Consider the following 26387-nt stretch of genomic DNA (forward strand, 5'->3'; position numbering starts at 1 on the left):
TGATTCGGAATGGACATTGGGGTAGCTATTCAAGTGCCGCCTACCTTAGACCCGGTATTTTAATATTAGAATCTCAAATGCACTCTGTAGTGCATGTGGATCGCAGAGCCTTGCTGTTTAAAAGCAGCCAATACTGTTTGGCTCTCCCAATACCTATAAACATCTCACCCTTCCTCAACCTGGCTTACAGAAGTTGATGGAATTAACCATATTGTAACAGACCATGCTGGACCAGTTCAAGGATGCCCTGGAAAGCCTATCACATGGAGGAATAGACACAGGAAGTAGATTAAGCCTGGTTCTCAAGGGGAAAATAGGGAGGAAGGAGTTAGGCTATGTATGCTCCATTTCCCTTTCTAAACTGACAAATTAGATGAAAGCATTCCTTCTCTCTTGGAAAGAAGTGTGTGACCAGCAAAGAGAGGCAAGGAGTATTTGACTAATGGATCTCCCTTCACCTGTAAGGAAACATCAGGAGTAGAGGAAAGCATTCCACCCTCCCCACCCCAGTTAAAGCATGCATCCCTATAGGCAAATGCTGGATTGAATGTGTTCTGTTACCTTCATTTCCTTTGATATACTTGCTATTTTTGTAAGAAACCATTGAGTAGGTAAAGGCAGCTAGTTAAAAGGAGGAAGTTCTAGAATAAATAAGCAAATCAGCAAAAAAAAAAAAAAAAAAGAAGAGAATCTGAACTGCCGATTCAGTCTAGTTCTAAAAACCATAGAAATCTTTTTTGAGTGCTTTTGTCTATTAGCCTTTAAATATTTTTTTTAAAAATGTTTTTTAACGAGCTTCTCTGAATCAGATATGGTGTAGTGGGAGGTGGGGGAGGAAGCATGAGGTTTAGAGACCCCTGGATTTTGAATCCAGGCTCCTCTCTGCCTCTTAACTGGCTATATCACCATGGTCGAGTAATTTAACCCCTTTAAGCCTTACTTTGAGAGTAATATATCAACATCAAACCTTGAGAATGAAATACATGTAAAGCACCCAACCCACAACATCTGATACTTAGTAGGCTGACTATTCATGATACTTACTTTTTACTGCTATTGAACAAAACCAGTCTGCCTTACACTCCTTGCATGAGGACAGGTGCTGAGATAACAGCCTTACTTGTGATGCTACTGTGCTACGTGGGAAGACTTCTGAGCTGCCTCCCATGCTTATGAACTAATGCCAAGCATCTTTTTTTTTTTTTCTACACAGGTTAGAACACAGTGAATGGGACTCTGCCCGGACTCCTATCATTGGCTCCTGTGGCACCCAGGAGCAGGTGTTAATAGATCTTACAAGCTATAGTTGTCAAAGGGTAAGAAAGGAAGAAGGATAAAAAGAGGGGTTCTATGCTACCAAATGGGGCTAGTTGTATTGAGGGCAAGGAATCAAGGAAAGAAAATATGGAAGTCCAGCCAGTAAGCAGCTAATGGCTATGTGAGTAGAAGAGTATGAAAGGTTGGGAGAAACTAAAAGAGTTTGTCAAACCCTCAACCCTGAGGGGCCTTTCACCCAGGATATCTCTTTTCTGCAGTGGTTAAATCAGTGTTGCTTAGATGCGAGATTGATGGGGAAAGGGTAATAGACACACCCCTATATGTTGAAGTGCTCTAACGTCTATATTTTTCTTTCAGACCCGGAGTGGTGCTGGATGGAAGCGGATTTTGCGTTCACTCTGTCATTCCCGGACCCGGGTGCCACTGCTAGCAGCCATCTACTTTCTGATGGTTCATGTCCTACTCATTCTGTGTTTCACAGGCCATCTGTAAATTTACTTGTCCCCTTTTGAACTGTTCCCCAAGGAACTTGGGATTCCTCTTGTCCTTCATGTCAAAAGCATCAGTTCAAATGGAACAGTCTTCCCACATACAGATCATCTCTCCAATTCACCACAGAAAGTGGCTGCGAAACAGTGGTGGATATGGGCTCAAGTTGGAGTTACAGGGACCAGCAAGTCTCCTCTCTTCTACTTAGGCCTGAATATATCTGCAAATCTGAAGAGGCTTCACAGTTGGTTTTTGAGCCCAATATTTAGATTTTACAGGGCTCTGATCATCTTTTGTGGTCCTGTAAAAAGATGTTGAGGGGTGTCTTTCACCTAGGAGGATAGTTCCAATAAACCTAATAATCTGAAGTCCAGTAACATTTTGATTTATAGTTTCCTTGTTTCATTTACCTTTATATTTTCTCCTGCTTCATGGGGAAGGTGGTGCTGCCATAATAAAAATTATGGGGAATGAACACATCACCTCATAGGACATCATGCACAATGGAGTGAGAGCTGAAGAACTCCCCAGGGACTTAGTTTTCAGCTACTTGGTCCCAGAAGAGGACAGTCTCACCTTCCCTGGCTGTTCAGAGATAAATGGGGATTTGCATTTCTGGGTTAATAAAGATGGATCACATTTGCCTAAGACCCTGATCTCATGTATTCAAAGGGATAAGTGATTCCTGCCTTTAAGGAAGAAGAACTGGCAGCAATCAGTGTGTTCAGGTTCTTGACCTTCCTCTATTATCAGGATATGCCTCCATTGTGGGCCCTGAGATGGTGCCTAGCAGCCAGCAAGAGCCAGTCCTAGGCGAAGCATTGACTCCAAGCCTGGGAAGTCTTTACAAGTCTAGCCTGGGACCACACTGGACTCACTCTTATCTAACCTCTTGAAATACTAAACAACTTTGCTGTTGGTGATGGTTATTCCACTTTCTCAGCCCCATGATCATGTGCTCTCTGTGGTAATAGAAGGCTGAGACAAAACAAGAGAGGATATAGGGAAGATGAAATATTTAAATCTAGGTCTGAGAATGACAGCCAGGATTAAATTCCATTTGTGCCTCCTTTCTGCCCTACCACCACTACCACCATACTCATTAATTATTTCCTTATTGTTCACATGGTGTGTTTCCTGCCTGCTTCACAACCCAAAGAAGAGAGAAGACTGGTGGACTGATCTGCTGTAATTCTTTGTTCTCTGGTGACCAAATCTTGGTCATAGCATCCAATAAACTCTCCTGAACAGCTGTAAGATAATAAAGTTATTTTCAGAATGAAGACTTCTGGTTATATGTGCATGTTTGTGAGTTGTACATCTACATGAGTGCTTACATATGTGTTTTTGCATGCTGGGGAGCGGAAAGTAAGGTAGGAGGCATGAGATGAAGTAGCTAGAAATGGAAAGAGGTAGAAAGCTCTGCCTACTCAGTCTTCCTTTTCACTGGCCAGTATCAGCAATGGTTGCATGCTATCCTTTCAGCCTTAGCCACTAGAGCCCAGGGTGCTGAGGTGGAGTGAGCAAATCCCATCTAATACCAACCAAACAAGTTGGGCCTTCATGCAGCAGAAGAGCAAAATATACCTAAAGGTGGTCCTGGAAGAATTCTTGTCTGGTACATGTTGAAGGCATTTGACTGCTAGGTATCTGTCTGCGTGGGAGCAGGGAGAAGGGAAGTTTAACAGCATGGAGTCGGTTGGATGGACATTATTTTTCAGTTCTGCTTGAGAAAAACTAAGTTAATTCCTCCAAGTCCATTAATAAATGGCTCAATTGAGCCAAGTCTGTAGCTTCAAAGCCCATTTCTATGTGTTATTTCTCACTCCCTCTCATCAGGAATGAACTTGGATTGGGACATTTGCTAAAGAGAGATGGAGTTTCTTACTGTTATCTGTGATAATTCCAGGGTTTTTCTAGAAGGTGGTAAGTCACAATATCTGGTCTGGTAATTCCTAATTTGGGCACTGAGGTAAGACTCCAAATGATCTGAAAGATGTTTTTTCTGTCTACAGATTTGCTCTTTAAATAACTTTGATGTTGCTATGATAAATAGGTCATGAAGTAGGAGCGATCAATAAATGGAACTCCCTCTGGGCAGAGAATTCTTAGATTTGGAAGTGACCTGAGAAGTTTCCTATTCCTGACTCGGGTATCCCTTCTGTACCTGGGCCCATTTCATTCAGTCTCTGCTTGAACCCTCTGGGGAGCTCAGGACTGTGAGCAGTCAGGTCAAAACTCCACAGCCAGTGAAGATTAGTGGAGGCCAGGTGAGGTACAGTAACAAACACCCCACATTCTCAGTAGTGAAACAACAAACGGTTATTTTTTAAAGGCTTGTAAGTTCCTCACAGGAAGGATGGTATTCTGCTCATGTTGTCATTCTATCTTGGGGACCCAGGATGCCAGAGGACCACTGGAGAAATGTGGGGTACCTTGGTGGGGCCATGAGGGAAAGAGCATGGCAAAACTCGCTGTGATCTTAAAATCTGCACCAGAAAGTGATACATTCACTTCTCACATTTCATTGACCCAAACAATTCTGGTCAGGCCTAAGGAGAGAGAGGAGCAGCAAACCTTGATGAACGGTAATACAGAAGTCTACAAAGACCTTCCATCTGGTACCACTTGGTTCTTTCAGATTTCTTCCTACTATTTGGAACGGAATCTTTGTACCAGTTAGCTCAGACTCTTCACTGTTCCCCAAACAAGTTATGAGCCTTTCTTCCTTCATACCTTGCCTTGTGTCTTGCCTTTCTCTAAAGAGTTATTCCCTCCTGCCATTTAACTGATTACATCAATTTTATTTAAAAGGCCCTAGATGCAAACCCCAGTTTTAAGTGCTGTGGAAAAGGTAGAAATGTAGCTTCTTTTTAAATCTTACTCTTCAACATCCACCTATTATTTTTCCCATTAAGCCTTTCTTAATTACTACTCCCATACTAAATTCTGTGAATTACTTTAACATGCAACTGCCCACAGAATTTAGGTCACAAATGCTGTCCTATCTCATTCATTTATGGGTTTTCTGGTTGAATGTTTTGATTCTCTGACTAGATTATAAACACAGGATAAGAACAGCATTTTCTGTCACTTCCCTATGACCCTCAAAGCTTGCAAAAGAGTAGGCACAGAGACGTAACATTAACCCCTTTTTTTATTTAAGTCCCTGAGCACAAGGAACTGACTCAAACTTCAGGAAGTAGCTGTGAGGACAGTGTGGCAGGAAATGACAGCAAACCTGAATACGGAACTGAAGCAGCAGCTCCGACTTTCTTGCTCTGAAGTGCCAGCAGCTAGAGAGGGAGCGTGGAATCACCCTGAGGAGCTGAGATCTGAGTGCAGACACACTTGAAGGTGGGTGCTCTGAACAGTGGGGGGAAGTTAGGAAGCACAGAACAAGAGTTGAAGTAGGTGGAGCTTACTTGGGTCTTTCCCCTCTGGGGAGTTATAAGGTTACTGCTATTAAATATTTAAACTTTTATGGCCAGAATGTGTGTTGGTTGTAGAAATCGGCATCTGGGGATGAAAACAGAAGGGAGGGTCAGGACTCCAGGGAGCATGATCCAGCAGCCATCCAGAACACCAGACCATGTGAAGTGCTGCCTGGTTTCTACTGACATACTACAGCCCCCTCTAAGGCCTACCATTCCTAGGCACTGAGTTGAGAAGAAAACCCCAGAAGGAGATGAAGACAAAGCCTTGAAGGGCATATGATCTAACCAGAGAGGCGAAACCCACATAGGAAATGTTCTAATTGAGCAGGAAGTACTCGCTAAAGTACACTTGTGCTGAGAACCAAGTGCTGATGGGAGGCCAAGTGAAGACGTGATAGATAGCTGGGGTTAGTTTCTGTGATTGTAGGATTGAAGATTCCCAGAATGTCAGAACTGGAGGGGACTTTGTAGATTAGCTGGAATAATGCTTCATTTATTTTCCAGTGGGGGATTCTCAGTGATTTTCTCCATTTATTTAAGTTGGTGTTTACAAATTGCCTAACGTGGTGACATCTAAGTTGCTTCCCTGTGCTCATGTTCTCATCAAGGACTTAGTAAAAGAGCTGGGTGAACCCTGGGTCTTCAAACTCTCAGGCCTTGCACTTTACTGATGCTGCAAGGCAGCCTTGTGATGAGGCCCTTGATTGCCTGTAATAACTGGGCCATCCATTCCCCACCACATCCCTCTCTAGTCTCCCATCTCTCAATAGCACCTCTTGGCTTCCCTTTATCTGGTCAGGAGGGAATTGTTTCTCTGTCAGAAACTCTTCCTACTATTTCAAGAAAGGGGGAAGATGAGAGAGTCAACTGAGATACTGGACTAAGAGCAGGATAAAGGGTGGGGCCACTGGTCCTCAATGCTTCCTTATTGTACACGAATATTTAGAAACTTCTCTTTTCCAGTTTTCTGTGTTAAGCTGTTAGTTGCAGTGCAGCCCGGGAGTCAGGGCTTAAGAAACGTGGGTTGTAGGTGGTGGAATTATGAGTCTTGTCCATCGGTCCTCATCGTAAGTGACTTCCTGGGCAGGGAAGGCAGAGCTGCTCTCTGACATATCCTACGGCCAAGTTGCCTCATCAATGAATCACTTTTCCCATTCCACCCCAAGTTCCCTTTGCATAGAGTTTCCAAGGGGTTGTGCAAAGAACAGGGAGAAAGGTGGAGTTTACAAACAGAAATGGAACATTTGAAAGAAGAATCTGAGGGTCTAGGTGCAGAAAAAGGAAAGCCCTAGGTGTGGTTGTAAAAAAGACAATAAGGAGCATGGGGGAGGCCTCCAGTGGGAAGAGAGTGCTGAGCTGGGAAGGACAGGCAGGAAGATTTCCAGCTAGCAAGTGGTGCTGGGCCCACCTGAGTCTGGAGAGAACTTATCATAGATGTAGATAATGCTAAAAATCTGAATGTCAAAATTGCTGGTATAGTTCAACTGTGCCTAAATCTGAATGTCAAAATTGCTGGTATAGTTCACCTGTGCTTGGAGTATATCTATGAGACATGCAAATATACCCTTAGAATTATACTGCCATTTCATTCAGGTTTCTACATATGACTCTTCTCACAATTGTTGAAATAACATTGATCCAGTTCCTGACAAAGTAAGCAACATCTACACTCCTCTCTCCAACCGTTCACTCAGTTTCTCTCAGATAACCCCCTCCACTCCTCCTCTGACTGTGCAGGGGTGCTTTTCTACAACTCTGGTCTACCTCAGTTTTCTATCTCAAGAGAATATGGCGAGAAAAATTAGGTCTCCCTTGTCACTGATTTCAGCATACTTTTCTACTCTTGATACTTTTTATCCCTAACTATTCGCATCATCTGTCACCCTCAGATGTGGAAGTCTGTAGTGGGGCATGATGTATCTGTTTCCATGGAGACCCAGGGTGATGATTGGGACACAGACCCTGACTTTGTGGTGAGTTTAGAAGTAGCTTTGCTTGGACAATGAAGAGGGTGGTGGTGGGACATCTGAGCAAGGATGTTCTGGGACTGAGACTGCTCTTATAGTGAGAATGACTGGTAGCATACGTGGGTCATGCATAGTAGCTGGTGATGAGGATGGTAGGAGACAGGTGGGGAGGTGTTTGACAGTTTTATTTTCAGACTATGGCAAATTATGCTAAAGGTGAGAAATAGGCCAAAATGGGTCTCCTTTGGCATACAATCTAGGATTTGAGGGCAAATGTATAATTTGGGGGGATTAAGAAATTATATGAAAGAAGGAGGGGAATATTTGAGGGATGCAGAAGGAAGGGAGGTTTCTCAATTTACTAGTTTAATTTCCACATGGGGTCAGGGCGATGTACACTGAAAAAGGAGTCTGAATTTAGGCACCGGCTGAGGAGACAGCTGATGCAGTGGACAGGGAGGACTTGCCAGTCTTGTGGCTTCTCCTAGTTAGCACATCTCTTCTCATCACTTATTGCCAAGGGCTGTCTTTGCAGAATGACATCTCTGAGAAGGAGCAACGATGGGGAGCCAAGACCATCGAGGGCTCTGGACGCACAGAGCACATCAAGTAGGTGCCAAGAGGACTGAGGCTAAGGAAGAGGTTGTGGGAGAACCCAGGGGGGTGTTGGATGCTTGGCAAGCCAGGAAGGAAGGAGAGTGGGAGGTTAGTGCATGTCTATGTGCCTTTGTGTTTGTTTTTCTTGAATCTGTCTCCATGTGTCCCAACATGTGTCATTGTGTTTCTGATTCATGCCTTTACTTATCCCCCCCATACCACCCTATTATCTATTTTTTTTTTTTTAGCAACTCTGCTCTTTTCCCGTGCGCGTTTTTATATGAACTGCCTCTCTTCCTTCATCAGGCATGAGGGATTTAGAGAGGAAATGGCTTAAATGCTGAGACTGTATCTACCTCTCTATATCTGTCCATCTATAGATATCTATTTATCTATCTATCTATATCTATCTATTTATCTATCTATCTATCTATCTATCTATCTATCTATCTATCTATCTATCTATCTATCTATCTACCTATCTACCTACCTACCTACCTACCTACCTACCTACCTACCTACCTACCTACCTACCTACCTATCTATCTAATCTAACCATCCTATTGATCTTTCTATCTAGTCTATCCACATAAATAAAAATCCACATAGATGGATTGTAGGGTGACTTCAGATGGGCTAAAATCATTTCAGTATAAAATCAAGGTAAAGAATGCAGAATAGATGCTGTCAAAAGAGAACACCCTAAAATACTGTTTTAATTTCCTGGTTGCTAAAACAAATACCACACAATGGGCTGGCTTAACAACAGAAATTTATTGGCTCATGATTTCAGAGGCTAGAAGCTTACTTCTTCCCACATTGGGTATCTTCTTGGGTTTCCTTGGCTTTTCCATCAAGTGGCAATGCACATGGCAGTCTTCTCCTTTCTCTTCTGGGTTTTATTGACTTCTACTCTCCGGCTGTTCCCCTATAGGTTTCTCTTCTGTGGCTTTCTCTATAACCCTCCAGTAATAGGGTTAAGATCCATCCTGATTGAGTTGGGCCACACTTTAACTGAAGTAGTGTCAACAAGAGGTCCTATTTATAGTGCATTCATATCCACAGGAATAGATTCAGATTGAAAACATGTATATGTAGTGTACATAACTCCAAGACACCACAGTTCTCACACATGGTCTGAGTGACGTTTAAAATACAAATTTGTATTTGGGTACTTGATAAATGTTGGAAGTCATGAATGGTAATATGAAGAAATTTGAAATTTGAATAACTTGTTAATTAAAGCTGTTTTAGCAATGTTGTTTAGGGATCTTAAAGATTATAGTCCAATCTTTATTTTACCTGGAAAAAAATGTTTGATATCAGAGGAGATAAGGAATTTACTCACAGACATATCCAATGTTTTTTGTGGGATAGAGTTTACATTCAGATTTAGAGATCTCCTCTCTTCCTTGGATGATTTAGGATCATCCAAACAGCACTGTTTGCTTTGAATAGTATCATAACGTCAAATATCAGAAACAAAGAAGAAACAATAAACAGTATAATGAGCAAAAAGAAAAGGTAAAAATCTATGACTAGTCACCATTTGGTAGAATTAATAGTTTTCAGTTCTATTTTAACTTTCATCCCCACATTCTAGCAGCAGGGTTTTTACATTGGCTTTTCCTGGATTTTAAAAAATGTCAGCAAATCAAAAGAACCCTCCTCTCCTCATTGATTGTGTCCTCGAATACAAAATAAAAGTTAGCAGCAATTAAAAAAAAAAAAAGTGTCAGTGAATGGCCATGCAGCACAAGCAACACATATGAAAACTTGGCACTTGTTTATTTACAATTTTGTAACATTCTATATTATCACTATTATTTAATTCTACATATTAAGTAGATGCTATGAATATTATTCTTAAACAAGCAAAGTAATTCTGGAAGCAGTTGGAGAGATGAAGAAATGGAACTGGACCATACAGGAGGCATCCCTGATGCTCCTCTGATGCCTCAAAGATCCAAAAATCTCAAGACCCACCCCCTGCCACTTTTGAGTAAAAACCCCCCAGTCCTAGAATCCTGGGAACTGTTAAGATGAGCCTACAAATGCTCCTTTTTACCTTTCTCCTCCCAGCACCTGTCTTACATATAGTAGGAGTAGAACATTTTAAGGAAGACCTCTGGATCCATACCAAGACTCCCAGAAATTATGGGAAGGGCTGGAATTTAGATATCAGATAGATTTAGACTTAATTCCCATTCTGTCGCAACTAGTTATATGCCCTTAAACAGATCTCTTTGAACTTCAGCGTCTTTGTTTATCAAATGGGGACAATAATAACTACCCTGATGATTCATTGTTAGAATTCAATGAGATAGCATATGTCAATGTCTAGTGCAGTACTTAGCATTACTAGCAGCTCAATGATATTATTTCTCTTTTTCTGTTAATATAGATTAGTTTAATCAGACTTATTTCCTGAAAATCTGACATAAACATGTAAACAGATGACGTCTTCCTTCTTCCTAAGTGGTATTTATCAAACTGCTGTGTTGCACAATGCCAGTCTACAGATTCCTCTGATTGGTACCCCTGGAGTTGTACAATGTGGTGGCCCTGGATATTTCCTTGTTAACCTAAATGGATGCTGCATCAGAAAGAATAAGTGGTAGTGACGTTTACACAGAAGGCAACTCTCCTCACTTTTACTTGAGCCTACTACAGTATAAAACCAATGTCTGTTAATAACAAGGTCATAGTAAATGACCTTGGGCAAGTTGCTTTTCCTCTATTCAGTTTTCCATCTGAATAAAGAAGACCTCTAGGATTAAGTTTCTGAAATTCTGCAATTCTCTCTGGTTAGTATGAACTAAGCCAATCTTTACAGTCAGATGAGATTCACTGAGGTCCTTGGAACAGAGGGAAACTTTGAGAGGAGAACATTAGCCACAGAGCTGAGATGACTCAAAGCAGGAAAAGGAAGTGCTGTGGTTCTCTCTGGTCTCACAACCCTCCCCCATACCATTTTCTTTCTTTTTTAGCTCTGTTTTGAATAAATTTAGTTTGGGGAGTCATTTGGTGATACAGTGAGTAGCTCAAATGATCTCCTCCATCCCTCATCTATTGTATATAGGAGTCCTGGGCCAGGCAGTTTCCTAGGAACTGCCTGTTTTTTAAGAGCTATTGCTCTTTTCTCCATCATCTTCTCGCCATTTTTGCTCAATCATTCTCTTTGGTGTATTTTCCTTGTTATGCTAAGACAGAGCTTGTTTTCTTTCATCTTTTTTTTCTCCCCAAATCTGTCATAGACTGATACTTTTATAAAATAAAATAAAATTGAATTCTTGGAAAAATAAATGAAAAAAAAAAAGACATAGAAAATACAAGTACAAGTTTTTATTTTTGTTTCAATGGGTGTTCTAGTTTGCTAGCTGCGGGAATGCAATATACCAGAAATGGAATGGCTTTTAAAATGTGAAATTTAATGAGTTGCTAGTTTACAGTTCTAAGGTCAAGAAAATGTCCCAATTAAAACAAGTCTATAGAAATGTCCAATCAAAGGCATCCAGGGAAAGATACCTTGGTTCAAGAAGGCCGATGAAGTTCAGGGTTTCTCTTCCAAGTGAGAAGGCACATGGTGAACACAGTCAGGGCTTCTCTCTCGGCTGGAAGGGCACATGACGAATACGGTGTCGTCTGCTAGCTTTCTCTCCTGGCTTCCGGTTTCATGAAGCAACCCGGGAGGCATTTTCCTTCTTCATCTCCAAAGGTCACTGGCTGGAGGACTCTCTGCTTCGCAGTGCTGCAGCATTCTCTGCTCTCTCCGAATCTCCCATTCTCCAAAATGTTTCCTCTTTCATAGGACTCCAATAAACCAGTTAAGACCCACCCAAATAGGTAGAGACATGTCATCACCTAATCTCGTTTAACAACCACTCTTGACTAAATCACATCACATCATCAGGGAGATAATCTGATTACAGTTTCAAACATACAGTATTGAATAGGGATTATTCTACCTTGATGTAATGGGATTTATATTAAAACGTGGCTTTTCTTAGGGAGCATACCTCCTTTCAAACCTGCACATTGGGCGTAAAATTACTATGTCAAATTGCTATGAAGTTTCTAGATGCTTGCTATCAATTTTTGTTCTTTTTATTATGGAATAGAAACAGACTTGTAGACCATACTTTGGTCTATAATTGCTCCAGGAGATTAATCTTTTAGTACTTTCTGAAACCTGCTTGGTCTTAGGTTAGATCCTTACTGAGTTATAACTAAAGGATACCTGCTTCAGGGGCCTCATCCACTTTCTCGTGCCCTGACATTTTATACTTAAAGGAAATGAATGGTATAGCTCCAAGATATTGAAATGGAAATCTGGACATGGGATCAGTTAGTTCCAGCTCTCCTATAAAAGGGCTCAGGATACTGACAAGAATGATTTTACCACCCAAAAATAGTACAAGCCTATTTACATCACAGGCGTGCTATGAAGAGTTATGGATATAACAAAAGAATAATAGCTAAAATTTTTAAGCTCTTAAACTTAAATTCTTAAGCTCACACAAAATGCTAAGTACGCTTGAAACATCACATTTAATCTCCAAAGCAACCCTATATCATAGATGATGTTCTGATTTTACAGGTAAATAAACAGATGCGCTGATGTTTAACAGTTTGTCCCAAGGGCATACAGTTAGTACTTTATTCAGTTCAGTCTGACTCCATGAGCTGTACACTTAACCAGTGTATCACATTGTTTCTGTGTTTATTAAATATGATGTTGTCATGTCCGTAATTCTTTTGTTGAAATGGAAAGCAAGTTTCCATGAGCTAAGCTACGGCCTTTCCCTAAGGCTGCTGTTCTGTTTGGAATGACTTTAAGTGCTTTGTAGTTTGGCCTTAATAAAGTGCTAAAGTCATGCTCATTAGCAATAAACTTTGTAAGAGTACCGAAAGTCTTTCTTTCTTTTAATGTTTTTGTCTCTTTTTTATTAACAAAAAAACTTTATTGTTATATCATCATTTTAAGTGAACAGTTCAAAGAGTTTTTACAAATATATACACCTGTGCAACTACCAGCATAACCAAGGTATAGAATAGTTCCATTATCACAAAAATTTCCCTTGTGTCTCTCTGGGGTCAATACACTCTATCCCCAAAACTGGCCCCTTGTAAACACTGATCTTTTTGTCGCCACGGACTAGATTTGGTATATAATACAGAATATACTGTTTCGTGTCTGGCTTCTGTCACTCAACATGTTTTTGAGACCTCTCCATGGTGCTGTGTACATCAATGTTTGTGCCTTTTACTGTTAAGTAGTATAATTTTGTCTGGATATACACAGTTTGGTTTATACATTATCCTGTTGATGGACATTTGAATTGTTTATACTCAGGGTCTATTACAAGGAAAGCTGACATGAACATTTGTGTACAAATCTTTTTGTCGATATATATATTTATTTCTGTTGGGAAATATCCAGGAACAATTGCTGGGTCATATAATGAGTGCCTATTTAACTTTACAAGAAATTGCCAAATTGTTTTCTAAGGGGCATTTGCCATTTTTCATTCTCACCAGCAATGCATGGATTTCAGTTACTGTTGGTGTTTTTTATTTGAGCTCCTCTAGTGGGTATGTAGTGAGTTTAATTTGTTTTTTCTGATAGACTATTTTATTGAGCATCTTTTTTTCCTAGTTAGAACATGAAAATCTATAGTTTATTTCAAAAATACTAACATAGTGACAACAAAAAATATACCCCAGAAGCCTAAATGAAAAAAAATTCTCTGGAAAAAAAATAGACTTTATATAGCAATGTTTAGCAAAAAATATAAAATACTCAAGCCTAGGGTAGGCAGTAAAGTTAGATAGGTAGACAGACTGACAGAGAGGGAGCTAGATAGCATTGATTGTCAGGAGAACCAGGGGACTAGTCCTGGCTCCATGTTCCATATAACAGCTGTGTAACCTAGAGTAAGTCTCTGAGCCTCAGTTTCTTCCTTTGCAAAGTGAGATGTTTGAACCAAATCTCCTTTAAAGATCCTTACCAGTTTAAAAACATCCCTTTAACAACATATCTAATTTTATTTTTTATGCCACAATCATAATACAATCAGAGCAGCTATTACAGGCCAAACATTTCAGTGATCAGCTCATTCTCATATACAATCTTGTGATGGAAATGTTAGCATATCTTTATTTAAATATTTTTATTGTAAACAACAAACATACAAACATTCTTGACAAACGTTTTTGAATGATTACAATCAATGGCTCACAATAGCATCACACAGTCGTGTATTCATCACCATGATCATGTTTTTTAACATTTGCATCTTTCCAGCAAAAGAAATAAAAAGGAAAAAACTCATACATGCCATACCCCTTATACCTCCCTCTCATTGACCACTAGTGTTTCAATCTACTTAATTTATTTCAACCTTTGCTCCCCCATTATTTGTTTATTTCTTATCCATATTTTTTGCTTAACTGTCCATACCATAGATAAACGGAGCATTAGATACAAGGTTTTCATAATCACACGGTCACATTGCAAAAGCTATATCATTATACAATCACTTCCAAGAAACATGGCTACAGGAACACAGCTCTACAGTTTTAGGTACTTCCCTCTAGCCACTCTTATACACCATAAACTAAAAAAGGAAATATCAACATAATGCAAAAGAATAACTCCAGGATAACCTCTCAACTCTGAAATCTCTCAGCCACTGACTTTATTTTGTCTCATTTCTCTCTTCCCCCTTTTGGTCATGAAGATTTTCTCAATCCTTTGATGCTGAGTCCCAGTTCATCTTAGGATTTCTGACCCACGTTGCCAGGAAGGTCCACACCCCTGGGAATCATGTCCCACGTAGAGGGGGAAGGCAGTGAGTTTGCTTGCTGTGTCAGTTGAGAGAGGGAGAGCCACATCTGAGCAACAAAAGAGGTTCTCTGGGGGTGACTCTTAGGCCTGATTTTAAGTAGGCTTAGCCAATCCTTTGCAGGGATAAGTTTCATATGGGCAAACCCCAAGATTGAGGGCTCGGCCTATTGATTTGGTTGTTCCCATATCATTTCGTTTTGCATATTTAATTCTAAAGATCAATATTTGTGAGTGCTTAACAAGTGTCAGGTACTTTTCGAAAAGCTGTATATGTGTATATTAACCTGTTTCATCCCAATAATCCTATGAATAAGTATTACTGTTGTTAACCCCATTTTATAGATGAGGAGGGTGAAGCACAAAGAGATTAAATAGGATGGGCCACTGTGGCTCAGAAGGCAAGAATGCTCGCCTGCCATGCCAGAGGACCCAGGTTCGATTCCTACCCATGTAAAAAAAAAAAAAAAAAAAAAAAGAGATTAAATAATTCGCCCAAAATCACTCAGCTAGTAGTGACAGAGATAGGACACAAGCCCAGGGAGTCTGTCTACAGAGTTTGTGTATTAAGCATCTTTTTAATGTCCATTCATGTACCTTCCTGTATGTTCTTTTTGAAGTATCAGTTCAAATATTTTTCTCACTTTTAAAGTGGGTTGCTTGTCTTTTTTTATTGCATTGTGAGAGTTCTTTGTATATTCTGGATACAAGTCCTTTGTCAGGTATTGATTTACAAATATTTCCTCCCAGATTCCAATTTGCCTCTTAATTTTATTAATGGTGTCTTTCAAAGAGTAGAAGTTTTAAATTCTGATGAGGTCTAATCTGTCAAAATTGTTTTGTGGGCGGGCCGCGGTGGCTCAGCGGGCAAAGTGCTTGCCTGCTATGCCGGAGGACCTCGGTTCGATTCCCGGCCCCAGCCCATGTAACAAAAACGGAGAAACAGAATACAATAAAACAAGAAAATGTTTAAAAATGTTTCCCTTTCTTCCTTCCTTCCTTCCTTCTATCCTTCCTTCCTTCTCTCTGTCTTTCCTTTAAAAAAAAAAAAAAAAATTGTTTTGTGATTAGTGCTTTCTCTGTCTAAGAAATTTTTGCCTCACTCAACGTTGTGAAGATTTTCTCCAATATTTTGTTCTAAAACTTTTATGGTTTTAGTTTTCATATTTAAGTCAATGATCCATTTCAAACTAACTTATGTAAGCATTGTGAGGTTAAGATTAAGGTTAATTTTTTTTCCATATGGATATTTAGTTATTCAACACCATTAAAAGACTATCCCTTTCCCATTAACTTACCTGATGTCTTTGACCATATATATGCTGGTCTATTTCTGGACTCTCCATTTGGTTCCATTAAACTATATGTTTACCCTGACACCAATACCATACTGCATGGGTTATTTTAGCTTTATGATAAGTCTTAAAATTAGGGAGTCCTCCACTTTGCTCTTCATTTTTCAAAAAAAGTTTCTACAGTTCTAGGACTTTGCATTTCCACTTATATTCTTGAGCCAGTTAATCAATACCTACAAAAATGCCTGTGGGAATTTTAATTGGGATGGCAGTGAATCTATAGATCATTTTTGGGGAAAATTGATGCCTTATTGATACTGTGTTTTTAAATTCATGAGCATGGATATCTCCCATTTACTTTGGTCTTTAATTTTTTCAGATCTGTTTTCAGTGTTCAGGTCTTATACATATTTTGTTAAATTTGGCCCCAAAATATTTCATGTTATTTAATGTGATAGTAAAGTTTATTTTTAAATTTAAATTTCCAAGTTTTAATCCTACAATGTAGGGCTATAATTTATTTTTATGTAGAGACTTTGTAGTCTGTGACCTTGCCAAATACACTTAATGATTCTAGTAGTTTTTCTTCTTTTTTCGTAGATTTCTTAGGTTTTCTACATACATAATCATGTTGTCTGTGAATAAAGGCCTTTTAATCTGGGTCCCTCACCGTCATGCTTTTAATTTTGTGATAAACGCATAAGAGCTATCCTTTCTCTTAGCTGATCTTGGGGATTCCTGGATTTTGTTTATTTACGTAAACTGCTTGCTTTATTAATTTCAAGATATGTTCAAACTTAAAACAGATTTCTGAGGGTTTGTTAATGTGTGAAAAGTTTCTTAGGTTTTTCTCTTATTGCATTGGATTACAATTTTTGATTTTCCAGTTTATTGCATCTATCTGACCACTATCTCTATATATCAATCATCTTTGTATCTTCAGAGCCTAAAACTCAAAAGTTTCTTTTTATTGAATGCAATTATATTTATTGAATGAAGGAATAATATAACCAGGACATATTTAGGGTAGCTTCAGTTATATCCTAAAGAATTTGATAAAAAGTGGGTCTTCTCTGGGATGTGGAGAAACTGGGACACTTACGCACTGCTGTTGGGAATGTATAATGGTGCAGCCACTATGGAAGACAGTTTGGTGGTTTCTTAGGAAACTGAATAGCAAGTTGCCCTATGACCCAGCAATAGCACTACTTGGTATATACCCAGAAGAGCTGAAAGTAACTACACAAACAGACATTTGCACACCGATATTCATAGCAGCATTATTCACAATCGCCAAAAGATGGAAATAAGCCAAATGTTCATCGACAGACAAGACAAGTGGATCAAAAAAAATGTGGTATATACATACAATGGAATATTATGCAGCAGTAAGACAAAATGATATCCTGAAGCTCATGACAAGATGGATGAGCCTTGAGGAGATAATGTTGAACAAAGTTAGCCAGATACAAAAGGACAGATACTGTATGATTCCACTTTTATGACAAACATAAAGGTATAATCAGAGGCTTATAATACAGAATATTGGGGACTTAGAGATACATAGAAACTAGAGATGGGTGAACTGTTAGCTAATGAGGTTGAACTCCAGTGTAAGGGAATAGATAAGAGCTAAGGTGATTCTCTAGTGTTCATATTGAAGATGAACAAGATTGAAAGGGGTTGCATAGACCTACATGTCCCACTGACTCATGTTAGAAATATGAATGGAGCTCTCATAAGAATTACTTCAAAGATATAATTCTTGTATAAAGACTGTTTAAGTCCAGGGTACGGGGGAAAACTGCTGTTACATGGTATGAGCTATGTTCAAAAGGAAACCATCAGCACTATTACAGCAACAGCAGAAGTAAATAATGTGGTGAGGGACAAGAGTTAAGAGGAGGTTTAGATTTTCTATTTGGTGAGAGTTTGTTTATTAATTTTCTGTCTCTTGGGAACAAATAAATTATATAAAATTGAGAATGTTGATGGACTGTGGACTTTGGGCCCTCTACATGATGCCCGATGAATGCAGGTGACTGAAGGATGCACTGATGGAGAAGTAGATTGGCGAATGATGGTGTATACTTATGAACGAAGGTTGTGCTGCTACAAAAAGGAACAAATTCGTGAGGCATGCAATGATGTGAATAAACATGTGGGACATTTGATGAGACAAAATAAGCCAGAAACAAATAAACAACAATGGTATAGTCACCTTTAGAAAATGCTTATAAGAAAACAGGAGCCTAGGTTGTAAGCTTTTTAGAACAGACACATTAAGTCCGGAGTGGTGTTTATTATTTCTGGATTTTGAGAGGCTGTTTTATATACATAACCTGATATATAGAGATAAAAACGAAGCCGAACAGGTTGGGGTTAAAGTAATTCAGAACATAGAGGTAAGGAAGACAGGCTATATTTTAGAACCACACATACTCTTTGAGACCAACAGAAGAAAGGTTTATTTGATCTGGAACTGAAATCTTCTATCATGCATAATCTAATTCAACCTATCTATATAGCTCATTTGAACAACCGAAACACAGGAAGCATAGAATAAGAAAGAGGTCCTTTAATCATGTACAGATTATTGCAATGCCTGGAAACATCCTAGAGTATATTAACCAGATAATCAAAAAGTGTTGACAAAGTCCGCTGAGGGAGGGAAGAAAGAAAGACTATGGAACTATTAAACCTTACCATCAAGGAATCCCCTGATACTGTGTCAAACATTAGGGATACTCAAATTGATAGGCCCTTGATCATGAGGCTTACTCTTGTGAAGCTTATGTAGGTAGCACAGAAGCTTAGACTACCTGTAGGCATGCCTAAGAGTTACTTCTGGAGGACCTCTGTTGTTGCTCAGATGTGGCCTCAGTCTCTCTAAGCCCAACTCTGCAAGTGAAATCATTGCCCTCCCCGCTACGTGGGACATGACATCCAAGGGTGAAAGTCTCCATGGCAACGTGGGAAAGGACTCCCAGAGAAAACTCCAGACCTGGCACCATGGGATCAACAATTCCATCCTGACCAAAAGGAAGAAAAGAAGTGTAATTAATAAAGTATCAGTGACAGAGAGACTTCAAATAGAGTTGAGAGGCTACTCTAGAGGTTGCTCTTACACAAGCTTCAGGTAGACCTTGCTACCTGTCATAACCTGCCAACCCCCAACCAGGACCATTCCAGCCAATCCTAAAGAACACCTAGGGCAATATATAAGATTCCACAAGGGTTCCAGGTACTAGCGTTAACTTGCCAGAAACCTACAACCTCCAGATGAGTCCCTGGTCTAGATAAGTCCTGAAACCTAGCCCAGCCTCTCCAGAACACCAGATAATTCTATCTCCCTACCCCATATTGGTGACAGACCCTTCCAATAGCAAAAATTTAGCATTGCCATAGCCCAAACAACCCCAATGAGAGTTATGGAAAGACCAAAGGTGAAGGTGGAATTTACATAGAAGATAGGATTTAACAAATGAATATGAATGCTGAGTCATTAAATTGATATCTCTCTTAGTCTCCAGTATTTTAGAGCAGCTAGAAGTAAAAACCTAAAATTATGAAATCGTAACCCATGTCAAAGTCTGAAATACGTTCTATAACTAATTGTGGTGCTGTGCTTGAAAACATAGCTTTTTTGTATATATGTTATTGCTCACAAAAAGAAGAAGGAAAAAAAAGTTGATTGTGAGGATAAAAAAATATTTAAGCCCTCTAGCCTTCTATATTCTGAAGCAGCAAGAAGGAAAAATATGAAAGGATTGTATGGTAGCCCATGACAAACTCTGGGATCTATCCTGTAACCACTTTTTGAAGAGTGCTTTGAAAACTATAGCTTTTTTATTTCTTTGCTTTGTATATATGTTATACTCTACAATAAAAAATGTTTTTTTTAAAAAAGAGTGGGTCTTCTTTGGCTCCATCATTTTCATTCAAATTATATCCTCTATCAGCATCATCCCCTGACTGGCCTTGCTGTCATCGGTTAGTTGGATATTCCTGAATCTCATTTTCGAATCCTTTTTAAAAACTTGTTTAACTATAATATTGTTATGGTCTATATAATTAGACTCATTAAAGCTTTGAAGATTTTTTTCCATTTGAAAGCAACGTTTGGCCCATTTTCTTCATTCTTCGTCTGAATATTTCCAGTAGGGAAGATTGAATAGTCATTTACATGCTCTTGGAACCAATAGTTTTTTTGACCCTGAAACACAGTTCTGAATTGTTGGTGGTGAGGAACTAGCCATGGGGGAATCTCTGGTTTCACTGCTGCCAGAGGGTTTAGAGCAGGCTTGCGGACAGAGTGTTCTTCCAGTACCTAGCTTAATTTCATCTGGTTCAAAGCCAGCTTTCTAAAATTAACTGTGGCTATAGCTGAGAAGACTTTTTAAAAGGCCTTTAGCAGGGTTATCCTACGAGGCCACCAGATGGATCTATGCTTCCATGAAAGAGGAGAATTCCCTTTGTGAGATGGCCATTTTACCTGTAACCAATGTGTCTAGTTTACCCGGTCGAGTGATTATTGATGAAATATCATTAACACTGCTATCTCAATGCAACTGAACTTCCATTATTTACTACAGGAAGTCAAATTTTTGTTAAGGGTTCTCTTGCCCAAATAGTTCTAAGAATCCCAAGGGGTCCTAATATGTGTCGTTGTATCTGTCCCAATTGCTATGTGTTGGTGCTGGTGCTGTATATATAGTGCGATAGCTCCATTTGCTCAGCCAAACAGGTACACAGAGGTGTCTCTTTATCCTCTTGAGTGTTGCAGTCATCTTTATATTAAATTTGGAAATGAGTGTGAAGAAAGAGAATACCTCCTTTTGATGTTGCTCTCTCTTATAAATAGAGGTGTCCTATATCAAAGTTATTTGAACCCTAAAGTGTTACATCAGTTTATGAATGGAGTACATTTTATTAGTTAGTTTTCATTAGTTATTAGTTCTCTCAGGAATTATCAGGATTTTGGAGGGGAGAGAATTAATTCATGACAAGAAAATATGCAATATGCTGGCATATATATATTTCTCCAGTGCTACATTTTTTATACTCATCATTTTTTTAACTGACCACCTACTGTACCACTGAAAGGTAATGTCACAGTATATTTAACTTTTTTCCCCAATTATTGGCCATATAGATTGTTTCTTTATTATAAATAGTGATTCCCTGAATATCATTATACATTAGGCTTTGTCCTATTTAAAATTATTTCCTTGGGGTAGAATCCCAGGATTAGAGTGTGTGGGTCAAAGGGTATGAATATTTTTAACGACATAGATAACCTAATTGCTAGAAAGCAAATCCATTCAGAGAGGAAGTAATTTCTAGGTTACTAGAATATAGCTATCAATGTCCTTTAATACTTAGGAATGCAAAGAATAGGACTGAAGATCAGAAGGTATTGGGCAACAAAGAGCTTAAATCAGGCTATGATATGCAGGCCATACTGATATCTTACTCTAGACCTATCACTAATTTATTTGGGGGCTCAGGTTATGGCTAAAATCAAATAGAACAGACCTCAAGATTTCCATTTTTCTGAGGAGGGATCATTGACTGCTCTGTGCCAGATGAACCTCTGTGTTGTGATTATTTCCAGTATCCACCAGCTGAGGAGCAAAGTATCAGAAGAGCATGATGTTCTCAAGAAGAAAGAGATGGAATCAGGGCCTAAAGCATCCCATGGCTATGGAGGCCGGTTTGGGGTGGAAAGAGACCGAATGGACAGGGTGAGTTGAAAGGGGGAGATTTGCTTTAAAAAGCTTGACTCATTGTTGGTTTTATGATTTAAAAATTTGCTCAGGAGTTCAGTATTTATTTAGGCTCCAGAATTAAGTGTCCACATATTTTTCATATCAATGTTTTTCTGATCGTATCACATAAAATATAGATGGCAAAAAAAGGAAAGCAAAAATTTAGAAGGGCTGCCTGTTGTAGTCCCAGCCACATGTAACTCCTAGATTAAGGAGAGAGGAGGTGCATGCGGAGGGGAGGGATATACCTTTAAAAATGTTTACTGCTGTTAAATGTCTATGTATTATATCTACTTTGCAACTTTTCTTATTCTTAACTTTATTGTGTATTTAGTGCTATTTGATATATATCCTATATATGTTGTGTACAAAGGTGTGAAAAATATTTACGTGAATTTATCCATTAGGTGCTCCCCCAAGTATATATATTTATTTTTCCTTTTTAATTTATACATTACATTCCAAAAAAAATTATAAAGGAATGCGTGTATATTGATTCATATTTTCCACTGACTTTCATAACCTCACAGATAGTTATATTTGCATGGGAAAAAAAGTAGAAAAAAACAATCTATTGGTAGTCTTCAGCTCTCATTCTGGAAGTGTTTTGTTTTATCATTGTACAAAGTGTATTGTTGGTAATGTATTCTCTCAAAATTTCTAGGAAAAAAGTAAAATAGATAAGCATTCATTCCTTCATTCTTAAATTCAATAAGTCTGGTAAGCTTGACCTACACAGATAAATCCCAAAATACTTGCAAAATGAATTTCTAGGTGCTCACAAAGGGCACTGCTTCATATCAACCTCTGTGCTAGTGTTGTTTATCCCAGAATGGAGGTGGAAATACAGGAGGAAGGAGAAGCTTTCTAATTTCTTCTTAGTTGAGACTCTGCAAGACAATGTCATTATTTAGTTTGAAGGATTACTCAATTATAGGTTACTTAAATATTCGTATCTAAATACTAGAAGAAAAATACATTTCAAAACCAAGTATAAAATGAAATGAGTAAGTAAAGTGATGGATGGAGGAGAATAAAAAGAATTTATCTCGCTATCTTGGGCTTCTCAGGGTATTGTCTACCAGCCTTCTTTGATATGAAATCAGTCACTATTAAATATCAGGGCTCAGGTGACACTTCTGAACTATGATGACCATAAAGGAGCAAAGATCTAAAACAAAAGCAGCTGGCTGTTTCTGTGACATATTCAGTCCCTATTATAGTATCCAGTCGGTTCCCTTTGGTCTTTCCCCATACCTACTCACATTTCTACTTCTGATGCACAAAGCTCTTGTGTTAGCCTCTCTTTTTCTTTCTTATTTAATACTGCTCTGTTTACATAGTCTCTGTTCTTCTGGCTCCCAGCCCATCCTATGGGAGTTTCCTGAATAATGGATTCCTAATAGTATTAAAGAAGAAATCAGAGATGTGCAAGGCTTCAGAAGAGTTACCTTGCTCTCCCATCACATGTTCCTTGGCACTGCTGTCAAAAGCTATGAGTTTGACCCAGAAAGGAATTTCTTGTATTCTTACATTCCATCTGATCTCTGTAGCTTCCTGTTTTCTCACGGCCCTTTTCATCTTGTCATTTACTCTGCTCTTGATTTTCTCAGAGTGCTGTGGGCCATGAGTACGTTGCTGACGTGGAGAAGCACTCTTCTCAGACTGATGCTGCCAGAGGCTTTGGGGGCAAATACGGAGTTGAGAAGGACAGGGCAGACAAGGTGAGTAACAACTCTCTCCCCACACCACCCACTTCAAATCATGTGGAGTTACCAACACTCACCCTTGAATGTGGGCCCCTGCTTCTCCTGGGGAAGGCTAGGGCAGTGGAAGCTGGAAGATCCAACACCACCTTGAGGAGACTTCCCTTGACCTTTCTCAGCAAGTTCCTTGACTGTTGGAAGCCATGTGCTAAGCAGAAAGGCCCTAATTTAAATGAGACAATTCTCAAATTCTCTGTTTGAAGAAGAACTCTCTTAAGCCATGGGTGTTTATTATACCTGTATGCACCATAAAAAGAAGAGGAGAATTCTAAAGTCCCTCTTTGGTATAACCTTGTGAATACTGATGTCTTCAGGAAAACAGAAATGTCAATTAAATATTATTACCAGGGCAGGAAATAATCAGGTCAAACAACTAATTAGGAATACAGTGTTTTTTGAAAGTGGATTTAGCATATATTTCTGAAGTTTGGGTAATTTTAAGGAGACCTTTGATCAAAAAGAGCAATTTTAAAGATAGGATAAAAAGGAGAACAGGATGATGGGTACTGGACAGGAGAGTAAAATTAGTATTCATTGGTGTTCTCAGTTTCATGCTTTATTAGACCAGATTCCTTGCACTTGTTTTATGGGGCGGAGTGGTCTCTTCCCCTACAGAAACAGAGAGAAAAAGACATCTACCTCACAGCTGTTAAGGTTCCTTTTTCCCAGCAGTTGCCAATTAGGTAGGTCTGAATTTTTAAAGCTAAGGGCTACAATGCTGTTTGTTTGCATTATAGGGAAAAGAGAAAAAAAGAACAGAAAAATTCAAAACATACTATAAAGGAAAGGGCAAAAAGCGAGTTTTTAAAAGCAGTAATGAAATATGGAACATGTAATGTTCTTCAATAATCAGGACAGTATTTCCTATTCCGTCTTGGCCCCTCCTGTCTTTGTCTGATCTCTCATTGTCAAATATCTTGTGTCATGGAAACACCTAAGCAATCAGTATGACTTATAAATCAAGGAACAATACACAGTAATAAGCTCTTAAGATGCAAAACCTAGATTTGCTTAGAGACCAATACTTACTGAGCCAGATGGGGGCTCAGCAACGCAGTTCTAGGACACACCCAGTTCTGGAGCCAGCCAGGACGCAGACTCTCCCCTGTTGCCTCCCATCCCACCGAAAGCCCCACCCCTGTGTTTCCAATGCTGAAATGAAGGAGAAAGGGCAAAGGATAATCAATTAGACACGGGATCCCTTATATGTGCATAGTACTTTGTGGTTTACAAAACACTTTTCTAGCTATGATCTCATTTTAGTTTTCTGACAGGTAGAAAGAAAAGCACTAATTTACCAAGCGCTCCAATGTAGACACTTTATGTACCTTGTCCCATTTAGTTCTCACAATATGGTAGGGATCATTTCTCCCATTTTACAGTTGAAGATATTAAAGAGATTAAGGCCCGGTAATAGTAAGGAACATACTTAAAGTCAAACAACTATAAATAGGGGAAGTAAAGTTTGACTCTAGAACTGGCCCATGTTCATTGTTCTGTAGCACACTGCCTCTGCAGGAGCTCAGTGGGGTGCGATCTGTTTCTCCATTAAACACCCAAACTCAGTCCTGAGCCCGTAAACTGTCTTGAGGCTGAGTTGGGAGTAAAGGTAAGGCATCGAGGCAAAGAGATTGACAGCCCTGAGTTTTTTTTTTTAATTAATTAAAAAAAATTAAGAGCAAACAAAAACATTAACATATAATTCCATTCTACATATATATTCAATAATTCCCAATATCATCACATAGTTGCGTATTCATCGTTTCTTAGAACATTTGCATCAATTCAGAAAAAGAAATAAAAAGACAACAGAAAAAGAAATAAAACAATAACAGAAAAAAAGATTATACATACCATACCCTTTACCCCTCACTTTCATTTATCACTAGCATTTCAAACAATTTATTTTAACATTTATTCCCCCTATTATTTATTTTTATTCCATATGTTCTACTCGTTTCTTGACAAGGTAGATAAAAGGAGCATCAAACACAAGGTTTTCACAATCACACAGTCACATTGTGAAAGCTATATCATTATACAATCATCATCAAGAAACATGGCTACTGGAACACAGCTCTACATTTTCAGGCAGTTCCCTCCAGCCTCTCCATTTCCTCCTGGATAACAAGGTAATATCTACTTAATGCATAAGAATAACCTCCAGGATAACCTCTCGACTCTGTTTGGAATCTCTCAGCCATTACAGTTTATCTCATTTCACTCTTCCCCCTTTTGGTTGAGAAGGTTTTCTCAATCCCTTGATGCTGGGTCTCAGCTCATTCTAGGGTTTTTCTCAATCCCTTGATGCTGAGTCTCAACTCATTCTAGGATTTCTGTCCCACGTTGCCAGGAAGGTCCACACCCCTGGGAGTCATGTCCCAGACAGCCCTGAGTTTTTAACCAATGTTCTCTCCTTTTCTCTGCAGTCAGCGGTTGGCTTTGATTACAAAGGAGAAGTGGAGAAGCACACATCTCAGAAAGGCAAGGACCCTGAACTTCAGTCCCCACTACCTGAATGGCCTGCTGTGCTGCTCAGGCTTTGTCATTTAAGAGCTGTCATCAGCTATCTTTAGTTTTTATGACCCAGCACCTCACTACCTCATTTTTGAAACTAAGCATGTACTTGCTTTTTTTTTTTCTCCTCCATTGCTGTCTATGTAATTGATCACATTTTTGTTAGTCCCCATTTTCCCACTAGTGGATGGAGACTAATGCATTCTACTCCTTTATTTTTAGAGGTTATCATTATGTTTTAATGTGCATCTTTAAGTTTAAAATTAATCACTATCTCCTTCCTGAGTAAGAAGGAAATGTAGAATATTTTAGCTATATTCTCTCTAACAACCACATTATTATTGTCCAGTATTTTGGATCTATCTTTTTTTAAAATGCCACAAAAAATAATCGTTATTATTACTTAGTGAATGCTTATTTAAC

The 26387-nt window shown here is 38.9% G+C and overlaps 2 protein-coding genes across 7 annotated transcripts in view; both read left to right on the forward strand.

Annotated features, from left to right (window-relative positions):
- The window catches only part of GOLGB1 (golgin B1), a 124393-nt gene extending 121343 nt beyond the window's left edge, over window positions 1-3050 (forward strand). For all 5 annotated transcript variants that reach the window (XM_077118185.1, XM_077118188.1, XM_077118189.1 and 2 more), the window contains 2 exons: window positions 1214-1316; window positions 1636-3050. In XM_077118185.1, the coding sequence (XP_076974300.1) occupies window positions 1214-1316; window positions 1636-1770 (238 nt within the window). In that variant the 3' untranslated portion in view covers window positions 1771-3050. The remainder of the gene's footprint in view (window positions 1-1213; window positions 1317-1635) is intronic.
- Window positions 3051-4843: 1793 nt separating this feature from the next.
- HCLS1 (hematopoietic cell-specific Lyn substrate 1) overlaps window positions 4844-26387 on the forward strand; it is a 31314-nt gene continuing 9770 nt past the window's right edge. Inside the window, exons 1-6 of one of the 2 annotated variants that reach the window (XM_077118193.1) lie at window positions 4850-5124; window positions 7094-7177; window positions 7707-7780; window positions 21528-21657; window positions 23295-23405; window positions 25877-25931. In XM_077118193.1, coding sequence (XP_076974308.1) covers window positions 7094-7177; window positions 7707-7780; window positions 21528-21657; window positions 23295-23405; window positions 25877-25931 — 454 coding nt within the window. In that variant the 5' untranslated portion in view covers window positions 4850-5124. Of the gene's footprint in view, window positions 5125-7093; window positions 7178-7706; window positions 7781-21527; window positions 21658-23294; window positions 23406-25876; window positions 25932-26387 lie in introns of both variants that reach the window. The other variant, XM_077118194.1, reaches the window with a different exon arrangement.

The sequence above is a fragment of the Tamandua tetradactyla genome, chromosome 10 (genome assembly GCF_023851605.1).
Source record: "Tamandua tetradactyla isolate mTamTet1 chromosome 10, mTamTet1.pri, whole genome shotgun sequence".
Classification (NCBI taxonomy): domain Eukaryota; kingdom Metazoa; phylum Chordata; class Mammalia; order Pilosa; family Myrmecophagidae; genus Tamandua; species Tamandua tetradactyla.